The 19027-nt window shown below is 37.1% G+C and overlaps 1 protein-coding gene across 5 annotated transcripts in view; it reads left to right on the forward strand.

The window, feature by feature from the left end:
- The window catches only part of LOC129696213 (protein tyrosine phosphatase type IVA 3-like), a 94547-nt gene that overhangs the window by 64195 nt on the left and 11325 nt on the right, over positions 1-19027 (forward strand). For 4 of the 5 annotated variants that reach the window (XM_055633881.1, XM_055633883.1, XM_055633880.1 and 1 more), the window contains exons 2-3: positions 8338-8908; positions 11048-11140. In XM_055633881.1, coding sequence (XP_055489856.1) covers positions 8804-8908; positions 11048-11140 — 198 coding nt within the window. In that variant the 5' untranslated portion in view covers positions 8338-8803. The remainder of the gene's footprint in view (positions 1-8337; positions 8909-11047; positions 11141-19027) is intronic. The other variant, XM_055633884.1, reaches the window with a different exon arrangement.

Consider the following 19027-nt stretch of genomic DNA (forward strand, 5'->3'; position numbering starts at 1 on the left):
ACACAAAGGGTGATGAGTGTATGGAACAAGCTGCCAGAGGAGATCGTTGAGGAAGCGACTATTCCAACAGTTCGACAGGTACATGGATAGGTCAAGTTTGGAAGGATATGGACCAAACGCGGGCAGGTGGGACGTGGTGTACGGCGTGGGCAAGTTGGGCCAAAGGGCCCGTTTCCAAGCTGTATAACTGACTCTAAGTGTAAATAAATTTACACTATCAATTCCTGGAGTGGGATTTACCCCACAAACATCTCACTTGATAGCCAGGTCCAGCTGCTAAAATGAAGATTTTCATTACCATTTCCTCTAACTTTACCACTTACATGAAGGAAAATATTTGACTATTTAAATCGTTTGATATTTTCTGCTTTGAATTGGACCTGTCTGCATTTGTGCAGTATGTGATGTATATAATTATTTCATCTTGTTTACTATTAACAGCAGTGTAGCTAATGTTGTTCCTTTATTTAAGGAATGTAAAGAGAATTATAGGCTGGTAAGGTCACGTCAATGGCAGGGAAGCTATTGGAGTGGCTTGTTCAGGATAGGATTTACTCCTATTTGGAAAATGGTTGGTTAGGAACTTCAGGATGGCTTTGTACATGGCAGGCATGTACAAAGGGGAGAGAGGGGAGGGTAATGGTAATGGTTGCTACATGGATTTTAGGAAGACATTTTATCAAATCCCTCATGGTAGACTGATCCAGAAGACTAAAATGCACGGGATTAACAGTGACCGGGTCGTATCGATTCAGAACTGGCTAAAGACGGGTGGTTGTGGTGGAAGGATAATATTCAGGTTGGTGGTCTGTGACCAGTGGAGTTCTATAGGTGTCTGTACTGGGAACTCTGTTTTTGATATATAGAAATGACTTCGACGTAAACATTGACGGGTTAATTAGTAGGTTTGCAGATGACACTAAGATCGCTGGGGTTACAGACTGTTAAGGAATGCTGTCAAAGTATACAACAGGGTAAATAGATCAGCTGCAGAAATGGCTGAGGGAGTTTAATCTGAACAAGTAAGTGATTGCACTGATGGTCATATGTATAGGGGAAATATGCAATTAATGGCATGGTCCTTAACAACATTGAGGCCCATTGGGGCCCTAGTCAATAACTCCCTGAAAATGCCAACACCAGTATATAAGGTATAAAGAAGCTTATGGTATGCTTGCTTTCATATTGAGCTTAATAATCAGGATGTAACTTTGTGGACATGGTTTGGGCCGCATTAGGGGTACGGTGTGCAATTATAGTCAGCCCGTTGCAGGAAGAAAGATTGTGACTATACAGGGAAGTTTACTGGAATTATGCGTAGATTAGGGGGTATAAGCTACACTATGCAGTTGGGCAGGCGTGGATTATTTTCTCTGGAATGCGTGAGGTCATGGGGGGTATATAAAATTGTAGAGCGGAATAGTGACAGCGGGCTGGAAAAATGAAAATGAAAGAGGGCATAGCTTTAAGGTGAGAGGGACAGGAGATGTGCAGGGCAACCTTTTCCACACAGGGTGGTGAGTGCCTGGAATGTGCTGTCAGGTGTGGTGGTTGAGCCAGAAAGGATAGTCGCATTTCGGAGACATTGATTGGCATATAACTAGAAAGGAAATTGAGACATGAATTGCATGCAGGTAGATAATAGTTGGTCTAACCTTAATGCATCATAGTCGGTCGGCACAGACATTGTGGGTCGCAGGCCCTGTTCCTGTGCTGTATTTTTCTATTTTTAGTTTGGACCCATACGACAAAACTTTATTTATCTGCCAGCGAGGGGGGAGGGGGGAGTCAGTCTCACTCTATCCAATGACTGAAGGGGGAGGAGTTGTACAGTTTGATGGCTTGATTGATTTTTGATTATTAGTAATTATAAATAAAGACAATTAGTATGACAATCAGTTAGTGAGTCTCAAAGTGTTAACCTGTTTTCCAGAAACTTGGCCCAAAACCTCTTGAAGAATTAGCATAATTTTCATATGAAGATGATTGTTTAAGAAGAAGGCTTACAATATTTTCTTGCCAAAATAGTATTCGGCTCTCTGAATGTATCTAATTTTTAGAGCAAAGTTATTATTTTCAGTTAATCGGTGTAGCTAAGGTACATTTTTCTACCATAACCATGTAACCATATAACAATTACAGCATGGAAACAGGCCATCTCGGCCCTACAAGTCCGTGCCGAACAACTTTTTTTCCCTTAGTCCCACCTGCCTGCACTCATATCATAACCCTCCATTCCCTTCTCATCCATATGCCTATCCAATTTATTTTTAAATGATACCAACGAACCTGCCTCCACCACTTCCACTGGAAGCTCATTCCACACCGCTACCACTCTCTGAGTAAAGAAGTTCACCCTCATGTTACCCCTAAACTTCTGTCCCTTAATTCTGAAGTCATGTCCTCTTGTTTGAATCTTCCCTATTCTCAAAGGGAAAAAAAGCTTGTCCACATCAACTCTGTCTATCCCTCTCATCATTTTAAAGACCTCTATCAAGTCCCCCCCCTTAACCTTCTGCGCTCCAGAGAATAAAGACCTAACTTATTCAACCTTTCCCTGTAACTTAGTTGTTGAAACCCAGGCAACATTCTAGTAAATCTCCTCTGTACTCTCTCTATTTTGTTGACATCCTTCCTATAATTGGGCGACCAAAATTGTACACCATACTCCAGATTTGGTCTCACCAATGCCTTGTACAATTTTAACATTACATCCCATCCCACTCAATGCTCTGATTTATAAAGGCTAGCATACTAAAAGCTTTCTTTACCACCCTATCTATATGAGATTCCACCTTCAAGGAACTATGCACGGTTATTCCCAGATCCGTCTGTTCAACTGTATTCTTCAATTCCCTACCATTTACCATGTACGTCCTATTTTGATTTGTCCTGCCAAGGTGTAGCACCTCACATTTATCAGCATTAAACTCCATCTGCCATCTTTCAGCCCATTTTTCCAAATGGCCTAAATCACTCTGTAGATTTTGGAAATCCTCTTCATTATCCACAACACCCCCTATCTTGGTATCATCTGCATACTTACTAATCCAATTTACCACATGTTCATCCAGATCATTGATGTACATGCCAAACAACAAAGGTCCCAACACAGATCCCTGAGGCACCCCACTAGTCACCTGCCTCCAACCCGATAAACAGCCATCCACCATTACCCTCTGGCTTCTCCCATTCAGCCACTGTTGAATCCATCTTGCTATTCCTGCATTTATATCCAACAGTTGAACCTTCTTAACCAACCTTCCATGAGGAACCTTGTCAAAGGCCTTACTAAAGTCCATATAGACAACATCCACTGCTTTACCCTTGTCAATTTCCTTAGTAACCACTTCAAAAAATTCAAGAAGATTTGTCAAACATGACCTTCCAGGCACAAATCCATGTTGACTGTTCCGAATCAGACCCTGTTTATCCAGATGCTTATATATATTATCTCTAAGTATCTTTTCCATTAATTTGCCCACCACTGAAGTCAAACTAACAGGTCTATAATTGCTAGGTTTACTCTTAGAACCCTTTTTAAACAATGGAACAACATGCGCAGTACGCCAATCCTCGGGGACTATTCCCGTTTCTAGTGACATTTGAAATATTTCTGTCATAGTCCCGGCTATTTCTACACTAACTTCCCTCAATGTCTTAGGGAATATCCTGTCAGGACATGGAGACTTATCCACTTATATATTTTTCAAAAGTGTCAGTACTTCTTTTACTTTGAACCTCATAGTATCCATAGCTACTAGTAGTTTCCCTTACCTCACATAATTCAATATCCTTCTCCTTGGTGAATACCGAAGAAAAAAAAAAATGTTCAATATCTCCCCCATCTCTTTTGGCTCTGCAGATAGCTGTCCACTCTGTCTCTCCAATGGACCAATGTTATCCCTCCTTATCCTTTTGCTATTAATATAGCTGTAGAAACCCTTTGGATTTACTTTCACCTTACTTGCCAAAGCAACCTCATATCTTCTTTTAGCTTTTCTAATTTCTTTCTTAAGATTCTTTTTACATTCTTTATACTCCTCAAGCACCTCATTTACTTCATGCTGCCTATAATTATTGTAGATCTCCCCCTTTTTCCGAACAAGATGTCCAATTTCTCTTGAAAACCAGGGCTCTTTCAAATTTTTTACTGTTTCCTTTCAACCGAACAGGAACATAAAGATTCTGTACTCTTAAAATTTCCCCTTTAAATGTCCTCCATTTCTCTTCTACATCTTTCCCATAAAACAAAATGTCCCAGTTCACTCCTTTTAAATCATCTCGCATCTCATCAAAGTTAGCCTTTCTCCAATCAAAAATCTCAACCCTAGGTCCAGTTCTGACCCTCTCCATAATTATATTGAAACTAATGGTATTGTGATCACTGGACTCGAAGTGCTCCCCAACGCATACCTCCGCCACCTGTCCCGTCTCATACTATTCATATGCTGTAAGAAAATACGCATTTTGTTTTAATTGAATTATTCCCACCAATTTTGAATTAATCTTTCATCCAATGATTGTAAAGGTAAAAAATTCTCTCTCCATAGAAACTCAATTTGGTGGAACAAAATCTTTTATATTCACAGAATTAAGATTCCGTATCAATCACCATGCATTGCTAAAATACTTTTTTTTAAATTTATAAGAACTTCAGCTATTGGATGATTTTACAAGCTTGCTTGGAAATTGTGATCCCCAAGACCATTCAGGAAAAGAGTTTGAAAGTAATTTTGGTTGTTGGAAACCTGAAGTTAAAATTAAAAATGGTGGAGATAATCATACAAAATAATACGCTTGTCAGCTTCTATGGAGATCAAAACAAAAGAACAGTTTCAGGATGATGACATTTTAAGTTGAGCAAGCATAGGTGCTGTTTGGTCCTGTGAATTAACATAAGCAGCACCATAATGAAAACGCAAGGCCAAAAGAACTGGCTTGCCCTCACCACTGCAAGCAGCAACCTGCACATTTCTGGCACTGTTCCAAAAGTTCAGCTGCCAAGTTTGTAAATGTGCATTTGGACAAAAGAGTGGTTGGATGTTTGGAGCAGCAATATCCAGGAGAACAGACCCTCTTGATGTAGCATGTCAGCTGAAAGATCAATTGATAATTTTCTTGTCAGGAGAGTTCACCCAGCCATGTCCTATAATTAAAAAGTGGCAAATGTATCTCCAGAAAAGAGATTTCTCTTTTTCGGTCTCCGAGTAAAAACACGTTAATGCATTCCTTTGAAATAAATTTGAACCAAACGATTTGCCTTCCTCTTTTCCATTCATTTTTTGGCTTTATCATAATTGTAATTGCAGTCAGATTTTTTTACGAACAATAATGCCAGCAATAAATATCTACTTTGCCCTGAATCAATCATGAGTTGCCATATGGACTGTGCAGGTACAATGAAAAATGTGTTTGCAGCAGCATTACATGCATGCAAACTCATATAATTTTATTATCTGTGGATTATACATAATTCTACATAAATTCTGCAGGACAGTGAAATAGGATTGTGCAGATTGGTTCCAGAACCTAGCTATTCTACAGAAAGTAACTGTTCTTGAACCTACTGGTGTGGAACTTCACCCTTCTGTACTGTCTGTCTGACAGTAGCAGTGACAACAGGGGGCATGGCTTGGTTGGTGTGGATCCATGATAATAAATGCTACCTTCTTGAGATAGTGCTTCATGTACATGCTTTCAATGAAGGGGAACGCTGCACCTGTGATGGACTGAGCTGTGTCCACAACACACTGCAGCCTCTTGCATTCATGTTTATTAGCATTTAATGTACCAGGACATGTCACAGCTGGTCTACAGTACTTGTGTAGATATTTATTAGAGAATTCTGTGATATGCCAAATTTCTACTTCTAAGAAAGTAAAGGCGCGAGCACACCTTTGTGAATAAATATGGTGCTGGTCCAAGACAGGTTATCTATGATGTTAACACCCGGGAATTTGAAACTGCTTACTCTCTCCACCACCAACCCAACAATGAAAATGCAGATAGACACAAAAAGCTGGAGTAACTCAGCGGTCCGACAGCATCTCTGGAGAAAAGGAATAGGTACGTTTCTGGTCTCGACCCGAAATGTCACCTATTACTTCTCTCCAGAGATGCTGCCTGACCCGCTGAGTTACTCCAGCTTTTTGTGTCTATCTTCGGTTTAAACCAGCATCTGCATTTCCTTCCTTTACAATTAAAATGTAGTCTTGAGTTGATAGTCATTGAGAAGATGCAGTCTTGGGTTGATAGTGAGGAGAACATGTTACTAATCCGTACTAATTGAGATCTGCCGATAAGGAAGTCTGAAAGTTTACTCGGGTAAGGGTAATAGTCGTCTTTCCCTGAACAGCATTGATGAAATTTGGAATTTCAGGAGTGTCTGGTGTTTTCAAGGTCTTTTCAAGGTCATCTCTGATGCAATGGAATTATCTTTATATTCCATTGCATTAGTGAAATCAAATACACAACTGTAATAGTTCAAGGTCCACAAATCCATGCCTTGGATATAAATCCAACAATTTAACCTTTTGGTTCAATCGTTAAGCATTTATAAGTATGGCACTGTATGATAAGAGAGCATCAAAAACTAAAGTCAGTCAGTAACTCACCTGCTCCAGTTGAAGTAGAGCCTAGAAAGTCAAACTTAGGATCCCTCCGAGTTCCTCCAGCGCTTTGTATTGATGGGAAGTCCAAGTTTTGCTAGTTGGTGCTTAAATGCTGATTTAGCCTATGGTATTGTACCTTTCTAGTTGCTCCAGGCTTTGGTGTGGATGCAAAAAGAACTTGTTTCCTGGAATGAGGGATTGTAGCCTTGTGAATGGTCCGGAGCAGCTTGGGTGATTATTAAAGTAGAGACGATTGAGGAATGATTTGATGAATCCGTACTAATGAATCCGTACTTAGTAATCCATACTAAAATCATGAACAATTTGCCGTAGAAAAATTATTTTTGATGGCTAAAGAGTAGATAACCAGAGGACATGAGAATAATGGTAATTGTCAGTATGATTAGTGATTGGGAGAAATGTGTTTTAATAGTATAGTACTTCTCAAGGCAAGATTAGTCAAATACTTGAAGGAAGTAGCAGGAAAGTGCAACCAGATCAGTTTGCTTCAAACCTAGCAAAAACTAAATGGACAATATGGTTTCCGCCTATGCTCCGTGATTCAATTTTGATATGGAAAATTTGTTAAGATACCCAGATGGAAGCTGAATAAAAACTGGTACAGCTTGAGGCATGTTAAATTTTTGTAGTGATTCAAGTTACACAAACAACTTTTTGCTGAAACAGCGATTTGTCTTGACTGAAGATAGACACAAAAAGCTGGAGTAATTCAGCAGGACAGGCGTCATCTCTGGAGAGAAAGAAATGGTGATGTTTCAGGTCGAGACCCTCCAGGTCTGAAGAGGGTCTCGACCCGAAACAGCACCCATTCGTTCTTGCCAGAGATGCTGCCTGTCCCGCTGAGTTACTCCAGCTTTGTGTGTCTATCTTCAGTTTAAACCAGCATCTGCAGTTCCTTCCTACACATTTGGCTTGACTATCTTTTTTCACTCATAGCGCAGCAAGAAACAGTGTTGATAGTATCATTAAGTATATGTGGCTCTCTGCATGAAAATTATTTGTCTATTTTAATTCATATTGGATGTGTAGCCTACAAAAGGCACGCATGTAAATACTGAAGTCAAAGCCAGTGTGGTCCCCCCTTAATTAATAGTAATTGCTCTAATATGTTTTCAGTTGGCAGCAGTCAAAAGATGTTGATTCGCCTTTATGTTCTAAATCCAAAGAAGCTTTGTTCTTGTATTTTTATCCCATAATTACCATGGATGAGAGTCAGAATTTTTATAAAAGCCTAAAGTTTTTAATTTTAAAGCCTTTTCTTATCTTAAACAATATTTGCTGAATAAGTTCGTAAGACCAAATATATGAGATTGCATTCACATGACCTAGGAGCAAGAAGCACTGGATGATTTGCTTTGTTAGTAGATAAACATGAAATGTTGAAATAAAGGAATTATTTTGTTTTGCAAGCATATTATAAAACAGTGCAGTGGGGGGGGGGGGACTTTATATTTTGCATCACATGTCGTGTTTATACTGAATACTGTAGAATTGGACTATTTTGAAAGCAATAAACATTAGTCATTGATATTTTACATGCATTGTGTCAGCCAATAGGGCAGCGATATTAGCTGGTCGATAATCAAACTGTGAAAAACGGATGCTATCCATTTTGCTCTTTTATAACATTATTCACAGATGATGTAAGTGTCAAAATGTTATCCTATGAATTTCTAAATTATTTGTATTTTTCTCTCTTTAGTGGTTCAACAGCTCCTTTCAGCACACTTTTATGGAGTTTGTGAGAAACAGCAGTGGCTATTGCCCAGCACAACATAGCATCTTTGCAGACAAGTAAATCTAAGCAAGAACCTGAAGACTACCATTTTGGATTGACCATCAAGTTTAAAAAAAAAATCCAAGTGATAAGAGACTTGGCCTGTTCGGTATCACTAGTTGCATTCTAATTGTTTTGCAATGCATCTCCAAATGGGGTGACTGAACTGTTGAATGTAAGAAGCATTTGTAGTTTGAAGGAGAGCAAATAAGAAAAAGCGGAAAAAGGGACTGATTTTATAAACAAAGTTTAAAGAATAATATTTTGCTCTTGTGCTACAATAAGAAACCTACAATTGTATGAAGACAGCGCACATAGATTAAATTGGAGGTACTAAGATCATTTACAGACCTTGTGCCAAGATACTTCTGTGCCACCGGTTTCCAATCCAATGGCTCGCATGAATCGCCCTGCACCCGTGGAAGTTTCTTACAAACACATGAGATTTCTCATTACACACAATCCAACAAATGCCACATTGGGTGCATTTGTAGAGGTGAGTATTGAAATGCTAAATATAAATGGGGCTATTTGACAATGCTGCTTCTATTGGTATAGATTTTGGTGCCTGCCATTTTGCATTTGAGTTATCTAAGGGAGACTTAACATTTGTGAGGATTATCTTGATTTGGAATCATATACCTTAGTGGTAAAGAAAGTAATGATTTACAAGAAGTTGATGCACTTTGAATTATAGACGTTGTAATAATTAAATCATCTGACCCAAGTAGTCAGATTATTTAATTTACATGCTTGTCGACTTCCTTTTTGTCTTCAATAATTTATCAAACCTTAAATGCACTTAACTTCAACCCAGGCATAAACTCTAGTAATGTGACCACAGCCTTATGAGGCATGTACATTTTGTATAGGAAAAAGCTGCTGCTTTTGTTTGTTTCTGTAAGTGACGTGAAGTATATGTTTTCAGGTTGGGCGCAACATTGAAACTGAGTTGATTTGAATTGGAAATAATGAAATGAATGCCATCTACCTTATTTGATATTTTTATCTCGCCTCAGCTTTGTGGGTCTTAATTGTGGAAAATAAATAGGGAAGCTCTAAGTTTTCCATCTTCTCCTGCTTTTTATCCTGCATAATTTTATACAATGATTTTGCCTTCCCATTGTTATTTCACTTGTCAATAGCACCTTTGGGAATGATCAGAAATTTACGATCTACATAAATGTTGAAGATAATAGAGCCAGTCAGGGATTGGATATTTGGTGGCCGGTAATTTGCCATGATGCCATAATGCCTGATTTTTCTTTTAGTATGTATATTTTTTAATTTTATGTTATTGCTAATTTTGAGAATATCTGGACAGTGTCACATAGTGTGAGCTTATTCAGTTCAATTTTTTTTTTTTTTTTTTAATTTTATTTTTATTAGAAGTACGGTAAATTACAATACTACACAACACATATATCTTAATACATTTTTTGTACCGCTTCATTTTTTTTGAGCTTTAAGAGAAAGGTAGAAGTAAGGAAAGTAAAGAAAGTGCGTGAGAGTCGTGAAGTGCAAGAGTGTTGGGAAAAGAAAGCCCCTTAGAAAAGAAGTTAGAGAAGGAAGTAAAGTGAGAAAATAGATCCTAAAAAGAAAGAAGGAGAAAATAAGAACAATCGCTCTATTATAACATTAAACTCCGCAGAAAGGGGACTACCAACCAAGTCTGTTTTTGTTGTTTTACCTCCCGTTACCAGGTTTTATTGTTGGTCAGTTCAAATTTAACAAGTTTGAAGATTGAGGCCTAAAGAGCAGAAATCAAAATGAAATTCCAGAACTTCTCTGTGGACAGTTACTTGAAGGCATGGTCACAGTTGTTGATGGAACAAAAGTCAGTCAAAATTAGAGGAGGTATTTGGAAGCTGGGAGCCATGTGGTTCAAATATTAAAAATATGAAATGAAGGGCAAATGTGTCCAAATATCAATGATACGAAGGTTTTGAATGTGTTTAGTTCATGGAAGTTAAAATATCAGAGGATAAAATAGAAGTGCTTCAGAATAGTCAAATCATCATCCATCAGCAACTAATGAGCTGAGAAAAGGGGAACAGGTGAGATGATGGAAATTTGAACAAGCAGTGATGTTGAGAAGGCATATTTGAGGTCAAATGGTTCTTTCAGTTCTTTCCAGATAATTACAGATTATATAAGTTGTATAGTAAATATGTAATCATGTGGCTTAATTAGAATTACAAGAATTAGAATTGGAATTAGAATTACCTTTATTGTCGTTCAGGCCTTACGGTCTATAATAAACAACAATAATAAACAACAATAAACACAAATTACCAGATGTGAATAAGCAATGCCCTTCCAATTTAACAAGAAGAAACTTTTGAGTTTTAAAAACTTTTTGAGATTTATTCTTGTATCATGCACCAGCAATGGCCAAATCGAGTTTGCAGATTTATTGACTTCTATTTTGTGGGTGAGAATAAATTTCAAACTGGTTTTGCTATTTTTAATATTAAAAATGCTAAAACCACCATGCTCTTAATTTGAATTCAGTTTTTTAGTTCATAACCCACAATATAAAACAATAAACTGTAGATTACATGTCTCATTCATCTACCAGAATGTCTTCATCAGCAATAATTCTTAAATAGTTATTCATGTTTTCTTCTCTTAGGAGCTAAAGAAGTATGGTGTAACAACTCTTGTGAGAGTATGTGATACCACGTATGATAAGAAGCCAGTGGAGAATGAGAGTATTGAAGTGATAGTAAGTAAAGGCTCCTTGCATTTTATTCATAAAAATGTTTGCATTCCACAGATGTTTAACTTGGTTTGTTCTGTGCTTACTTGAGTTCAGTGCTGACCAGAGAGGGTTTCCTTATGTGCCAATGATAATGTGGCAATTACAATATATTTCCTGACAGGCACCACTTTAATTTGGTAAAAGTTAAAATAGGGTGAGTTGTTTTGATTACAACATTTGTATTAAATCAATGTTCAGCAGCCACAGCATCTAACAAGTACTTGATCTTTTTTTTTTCATTTTTGGTGCCCTACCATGTACATTTCAAGGCTTTTGTGTGAATTTTTCATGGCCTTGTTCTTCAATGTTGTAAGTGTTGAATGGTTCATGGAAGACATTCATGGGCACAATTTGCTAGCCAGGCAGCATCACTGGAGAACATAGATAGGCGACATTTTGGGTTGACACCCTACTTCAGTCTGATTGCAGGGGTGGAAGAGAAGAAAGATGGAAGAGGAGGGTTAGGATAAGATGTCACTAACTTGATTGAAAGGCAGGCTAGCTGTTGGATGTATAATTCATTTTTAAAGGGAAAGTTGTATAATGTGAACCATACTGTGCTTCATTCATCCTCTGGAATTAGAATTAAGTTTGGTGATGGGACCAAGAATGTTTTAAAAGACAGGGAAGAATACCAATGACTTTGGAGACCTGAGTGTTCGACGAATAGCCAAATGGATACTTGTGATCCCCTGTATTTAATTGAATTGCATTCTGTTACATTATCAATTAAACCTGATGGGGTTGGACAAAGAGCATTGAAGGTGCAAAATGTAATTATTTTATAAGAGCTGGAATGGGTACAGAGAAAATTTATGAGGATGGTGCTAGGACTAGAGAGTCTGAGCTATAGGAAGATGTTGAGTAGGTTGGAACTCTATTCTGTGGAGCGCAGGAGATGAATGGTGATCTTGTAGCGGTATATACAATCATGAGAGGAATCGTTCGGGTAGATGCATAGAGTCTCTTGCCCAGTATAGGTGAAATCAAGGACCCGAGGACATAGGTTTAAGGTGAAGGGGAAAAGATTTAATGGAAAACTGAGGGGTAATTTTTACACACAAATGGCAGTGGATGTATGGAACAAGCTACCAGAGGAGGTAGTTGTGGTAGGGACTATCTCAATATTTAAGAAATGGTTAGACAAGTACATCGATAGGACAGGTTTGGAGGGGTATGGGCCAAACTTGAATGTATCTGGGACATTTTGGTCGGTGTGGGTAAGTTGGGTTGAAGGGTCTTTTTCCACCCTATAATATGACTGACTCTAAGAAGTAAATGGTCAAAGAGGCAATTGCAAATTGTGCAAAGCAGAAAATTGATCACAATTGAAAGGCATCCATCTCAAACAAGAGGACATGACTTCAGAATGAAGGGACAGAAGTTCAGGGGTAATACGAGGGGGAACTTCTTTACGCAGAGAGTGGTGGCGGTGTGGAATGAGCTCCCAGTGGAAGTGGTGGAGGCAGGTTCATTGGTATCATTTAAAAATAAATTGGATAGGCATATGGATGAGAAGGGAATGGAGGGTTATGGTACGAGTGCAGGCAGGTGGGACTAAGGGGAAAAAAATTTGTTCGGCATGGACTTGTAGGGCCGAGATGGCCTGTTTCCGTGCTGTAATTGTTATATGTTATATGTTATATGGTTAGACGTAAACACTAGAATTCTGCTGTTCACATCTGGATGAATTTGACCAAATGGGAAAGAAAACACTTTCTTCCTACCAAATATAAGTAGGTATCAATTTAAAAATGGAAATCTAAGAAAAAAGTTGTTGTGGATTTTGCATCAGTTATTTATGGAATTCCCTGCCACAGAGGGCGGTGGAGGCCAAGTTACTGGATGGATTTAAGAGAGAGTTAGATAGAGTTCTAGGGGCTAGTGGAGTCAAGGGATATGGGGAGAAGGCAGGCACGGGTTATTGATAGGGGACGATGAGCCATGATCACAATGAATGGCGGTGCTGGCTCGACGGGCCGAATGGCCTCCTCCTGCACCTATTTTCTATGTTAAGTTATGTAGGCAGAACTCTGTAGATCACATATTATTATTCTATAAAGCTCATAACTTTGAAGTTTCAGCATATGCAAGGTTAAATGTGAAAATCGTAAAACTGCTGTCAGTGTTTCTTTACAAGCTGTGTGATTTTGCAATCTTAAATAATCAAAGGAGATCTGTGATCTGTTGAGAATTCTGGGTATTTCTAAAGTGTTCTTGTTGTATAATACTTGGGCTTTGTTACAAAGTAGAACATTTTTATTTTTTAATTGTAAATTAAGCCACAAATACCTGTCAAACCGGATGAACCTAAGAAATGAATCTTATGTGTGGATTATTGTACTCCAGATAAATATTGTACTCCAGATAATATAATAGTGAGATTAAACAAGAACTTACCAGTTTGAAGTTTGATCTTTATTTTATGAGGAGTCACGATGAGGGAATACGTGAAGAAGGCCCGTTCAGCCGCAAGTGCGTCAATCTTCAAAGCAGCGGTGTGAAATCACAGATAATAATAACAGTGACTGAAGTATGATAGTAAGATGAAAGAAGACTAGAACTACCAGATGAGCTTAACGAGGGCTGGGAGCGGAGGGCACGTATTCCCTCATCGTAACTCCTCATAAAATAAATATCAAACAAACTGATAAGTTCTCGTTTAATCTTACTGTTATAATACTACCAACATTAAGGATGTTTGGAGAATTGAAAACCCATCGGGTCGAGAATATTCAGTTTACTCACCAGTACATAACTTACTGTTACAATATTACCAACATTAAGGATGTTTGGAGAATTGAAAACCCATCGGGTCGAGAATATTCAGTTTACTCACCAGTACAAAAACTTACTCGAGGATAGACTATTTTTTAGTAGACTCAAAACTTATCCCATTTACCTATAACTCGCAATATCATAATCTCATAATCTCAGACCATGCTCCACTAACATTTATGATTAAACTAAACGGAATGGTAGAGACACAGTCACAATGGAGACTTAATCCCCAAATCTTAAAAGAAAAGTTATGTAATGAATACCTCGTAAAACAGATTAATATGTTTTTTGAGGCTAATGATAGCCCTGAAATCTCTGCCTCCCTTCTTTGGGAAACATTTAAAGCATTTGTGCGAGGAGCATTAATCTCTTCTCAATCATTTCTTAACAAAGAGAATAGGGCCAAACAACAGAAATTGGAAATGGAGATAAGTCAATTAGACATAGAAAATGCAGCAGCACCATCCATGATAAAACACAATAAAATTGCAGTACTGAAATATAAATTGAACAAGATATACTCAGACCAAGTTATAAAACTTTATCAACATACAAAACAATTAAATTTTGAATTTGGTGATGAACCACAAAAAACTATTAGCGCGACAACTTCGTAAACTGGATGGGGAAAAAACAATTTACAAAATTAGAACAGACAAGGGAGAAACACTAACACTGCCTAAAGATATTAATGATAGATTTTTACAATACTATCAAAAATTGTACTCGTCTAAAATGACAGAACAATCAGCAGGAATGGAAACATTTCTACAGAAATGTAAGCTTGCGGGTTTAGATCAGAAAGAGAGAGAATCACTAGGTGCTGAAATTACGATAAAAGACATCGAAGAGTCAATTAAATTTTTAAAAAACTGAAAAACTGCAGGTCCTGATGGTCTAAGTTCTGAATTTTATTAAAAAATTTATGATCTGGTTTCTCCACGCCTACAGACACTGTACAAATACGCTCACACTCAACAGAAACTCCCAGAGACTAAATGAATCTACAATCATACTCATACCAAAAACGGATAAGGATCTTGAAGACCCAGGTTCATATAGAGCAATAGCCCTTTTAAATACTGATCAGAAAATATTAACTAAAATTCTATCTCATAGATTGAGCTTAGTGATTAACAAATTAATACACCCCGACTAAACAGGTTTTATTCCAAAACGTTATTCATTTTATAATCTGAGAAGACTATTCAATATTATATACTCCAATAGAATTCTTAATGCAGAGCTAGCAATTATTTTGTTAGATGCTGAAAAAGCATTTGACCAGGTAGAACGGCCATATTTATTTTCGGTGATGGAAAAATTTCAATTGGGAGAGAAGTACTATACATGGGTTAAATTGTTATACTCTAACCCAACAGCTAGAATATTAACAAACCAAATGTTATCAACTAAATTTAATATCTCTAGAGGTTGTAGACAAGGATGTTCACTATCCCCACTATTATTTGCTCTTGCAATCGAACCCTTAGCGGAAAGCGTTAGAACCCATACAGGAATATACGGATATAACACTAGAGACACAAGGAATAAAATGTCCTTATATGCAGATGATGTACTAATATATATTACAAAGTTAGAAACTAGTATTCCAAATCTATTAAATTTAATAACTCAATTTGGTCAGTTTTCAGGATATAGAATTAATTGGAATAAAAGTGAAATCATGCCAATAACAAAACTCAATTTACATGCATTACAACAATCCTCTTTTAAAATAGTTAATGATAAATTTAAATACTTAGGAATCTATGTAACTAAGACATATACCTCTTTATTTAAACTAAATTTTTACCCTTACTGAATAAATACACAAGAATATTCAATACTGGAAAACACTTCACATTTCAATGCTTGGTAGAATTAATGCTATAAAAATGATCTTCTTACCGCAACTACTGTACCTATTTCAATTAATCCCAATATATATCCCAAAAACTTTTTTCAAAAAAGTCGACTCCATTGTTACCAGTTTTATCTGGGATTATAAGAATCATAGAATAAGTAAAAAACATTTATGTAAGTCAAAGATAAATGGAGGTATGGCTTTGACAAATTTCAAGTTTTATTTCTGGGCAGTCCATATTAAAAACATGAATTTCTGGCTGGAAAAAATGGATCAACAACCAGATTGTTTAAGGATGGAAAAGGAAGACTGTTTACCTTTTGAAATTGGTCCGATCATATTTGCTACCACAAAACTACACAAAAAAAAACCTATAAGGAAAACCCCATAATACATAGTGGAATACGAATTTGGAAACAATTTAAAAAAGTTTTAAAATTGAATAATATACCACTATGCCTTCCCATTGTAAATAGTCCTTTATTCAAGCCATCCTTTTTGGATAAGGGTTTCACACAATGGAAAAATTATGGAATTAAAAAGATTGGACATCTTTATGGGAAAGGCTCTTTTCTTTCATTTCAGGAGTTACAACAGAATCATGGACTGCACTCAAATAATTGATGTATGTTTGAACAAGCATCCTAACACTGAAAAATTAATAGCTTATATTTATAACACCCTCCTAAACAACAAGGTACCACCGATGGAACCATGTAGACACACATGGGAAAATGAATGAGGTCATCCTATAACGAAAGATTTGTGGGACGAAAGTTTACAACATATACATCAATGTTCGTTAAATGCCAAACATGCTTTAATACAATTTAAAGTCTTACATAGATTGCACTACTCTAAAATAAAACTAAATAGAATCTTCCCACAAATCTCTCCTATTTGTGATAAATGTCTACATCTAGATGCTGATTTAACACATACGTTTGCAAATTGTATAAAAATTAAACATTTCTGGACTGATATTTTTGAAATAATTTCAGAAGTTATTAATACAAAACTGGATCCAAACTCAAAATTAATAATACTTGGAATATCAGAGCAAAGCTTAACACTCACAACAAGCCAAAGAAATTTCCTCGACTACAGTATAATAACCGGGAAAAAAATAATATTAAAATTTTGGAAAGGCCCTACAACCCCCACAATTAAAATGTGGATTGTGGAAATGTTGGAGACCCTATATCTAGAAAGAATTGAAAGAATTGTCTTAATGGACAAACAAGAACTTTTTGATCAAATATGGGCTCCATTATCTGACGGGATAGATTGGCCCAGCACGAAAACCCAACTGAAACTTGAACTTGAACTCAGGATTAGAGGAAAAGTCATACTTTATAATCTACGAACCTATCTCCAATGACGTATTATAAGTAATCCATTCCACCTTTTTTGTTTTTTTGATATTTGTAACTCTTTATTCTCTCTTTCTCTCTTTTTCTATATAAAAAAAACACTAAAAGCAGAAGTAATCGACAATTGAAAATTTTAATAATGTATGACTGATGTATATGAAAAGTTTTTTTACTATAATATGTAACTATACTTTATAATATGTCTACTTCTAATAAAAATATTATTTTTAAAAAAAAATCTTACTATTTTACTTGAGTCACGTGAGTGACTACGTGAAGATTTCAAAGCTCTGTGATTTCATGCCGTGAGAAAACAAGTCTACACAACCACAACTGCCTCATTGACAAAATGAGGGGAAACATTCATAATGCATAAAGTCATGACATAGATTTAAACTTGCTGATGCTGTTAAATAACCAATAACAATAGTCACATCTCTCATCCGGATGGAACTTATAACAGAACATAAAATAAATTGAGAATACCTCTGGTCTGGCAACGGGTTATTATAACATGTTTGAAATATTGTTCGTTTGACCACACTACAGCCGATATGATGTGGTCCAGCGGAACGTAATTAACCCTTGCTGCTGCTGTTATAGCAACCCTGATGGAGCGAGATCCAGATCAATATCTACTCCTGCATACCTCAACTCCATTTTAACACCTGACAAGATCTGAGCAGAGATTCTTATAACGTCTTTTGTAACTAACAATCATAGTTAGCTCAGTCTCAATGGCTCTTGGTGACGTTGACGTCTTGTTGTATATGAAATGAAATGAAATGATTCAATTTATTGTCATTGTCAGTGTACAGTACAGAGACAACGAAATGCATTTTTAGCATCTCCCTTGAAAGGGAGACACAGGGCGTCGCGGTGTGCCCGCGCCTGCCGCCGTAACATTCCATTACAGGCAAAGGTGGGTGAAGTGTCTTGCCCAAGGACACAACGACAGTATGCACTCCAAGCGGGATTTGAACCGGCTACCTTCCGGTCGCCAGCCGAACTCTTAGCCCATTGTGCTATCTGTCGTCCTATTGTGCTATCTGTCGTCCACATAACGAGAAATCCCTGGGTATGTCTTGAGTTATTTTAAGACCTGACACCCCTACTGCTCTGCTTAAATTAATTATAGCATAAAATACTATGCATATATTTGCAGATGTAATCATCCTCTCCTGTCACAATAATGTAGCGAGTGACCTGTTGCACTAACCAGCGTCAGGAGGATAACTACCTAATGAGGTCCGATCAAAGCTAAGAATGTAGCTGGACCCCCTGGTTCAAATAGTGTTACACAATGTCAATCTCCCATACTACATTGTACTTGTCCTGGGAAACCTGTGTAACAGATATCCTTTACTAACTTGATATCCGAGGTGAACCCAACAACTTAGACCTCGTTAGCTGCAGTTAGTCTGACGGAAAGCCCCTTGGCACAGTTAATGATCCTATAATTCAATATTGTCAAAGACCATTTAAATGAACTGCAATAACTCAGAATCTGTACCATTTTAAAATCTAACATGAGCATTAAACAAATGCTTCCCATCTCCTGAAGCAGCAAAATACCGCTTTTTGTTACCATTCCAGCACTGTGAATACATACAAAAATAGGCATGACAAACTCAAGCCATAAGCAGTCTATTGAGAATCTGTAGAACATATATTGATTTTATCATGCACCGGCTGATCTTTCAAGCCGCAGGCTGGACCAGCAAATTACGTTTAAATAACCATATAATGTTGCATTATTATTATTCCCGACAAATCGGGAATCAAACTGCATAGGCCAATTCCACAGCTGGAACCTAAAGCGACTCTTGA

Source organism: Leucoraja erinacea, chromosome 4 (genome assembly GCF_028641065.1).
Source record: "Leucoraja erinacea ecotype New England chromosome 4, Leri_hhj_1, whole genome shotgun sequence".
Lineage (NCBI taxonomy): Eukaryota > Metazoa > Chordata > Chondrichthyes > Rajiformes > Rajidae > Leucoraja > Leucoraja erinaceus.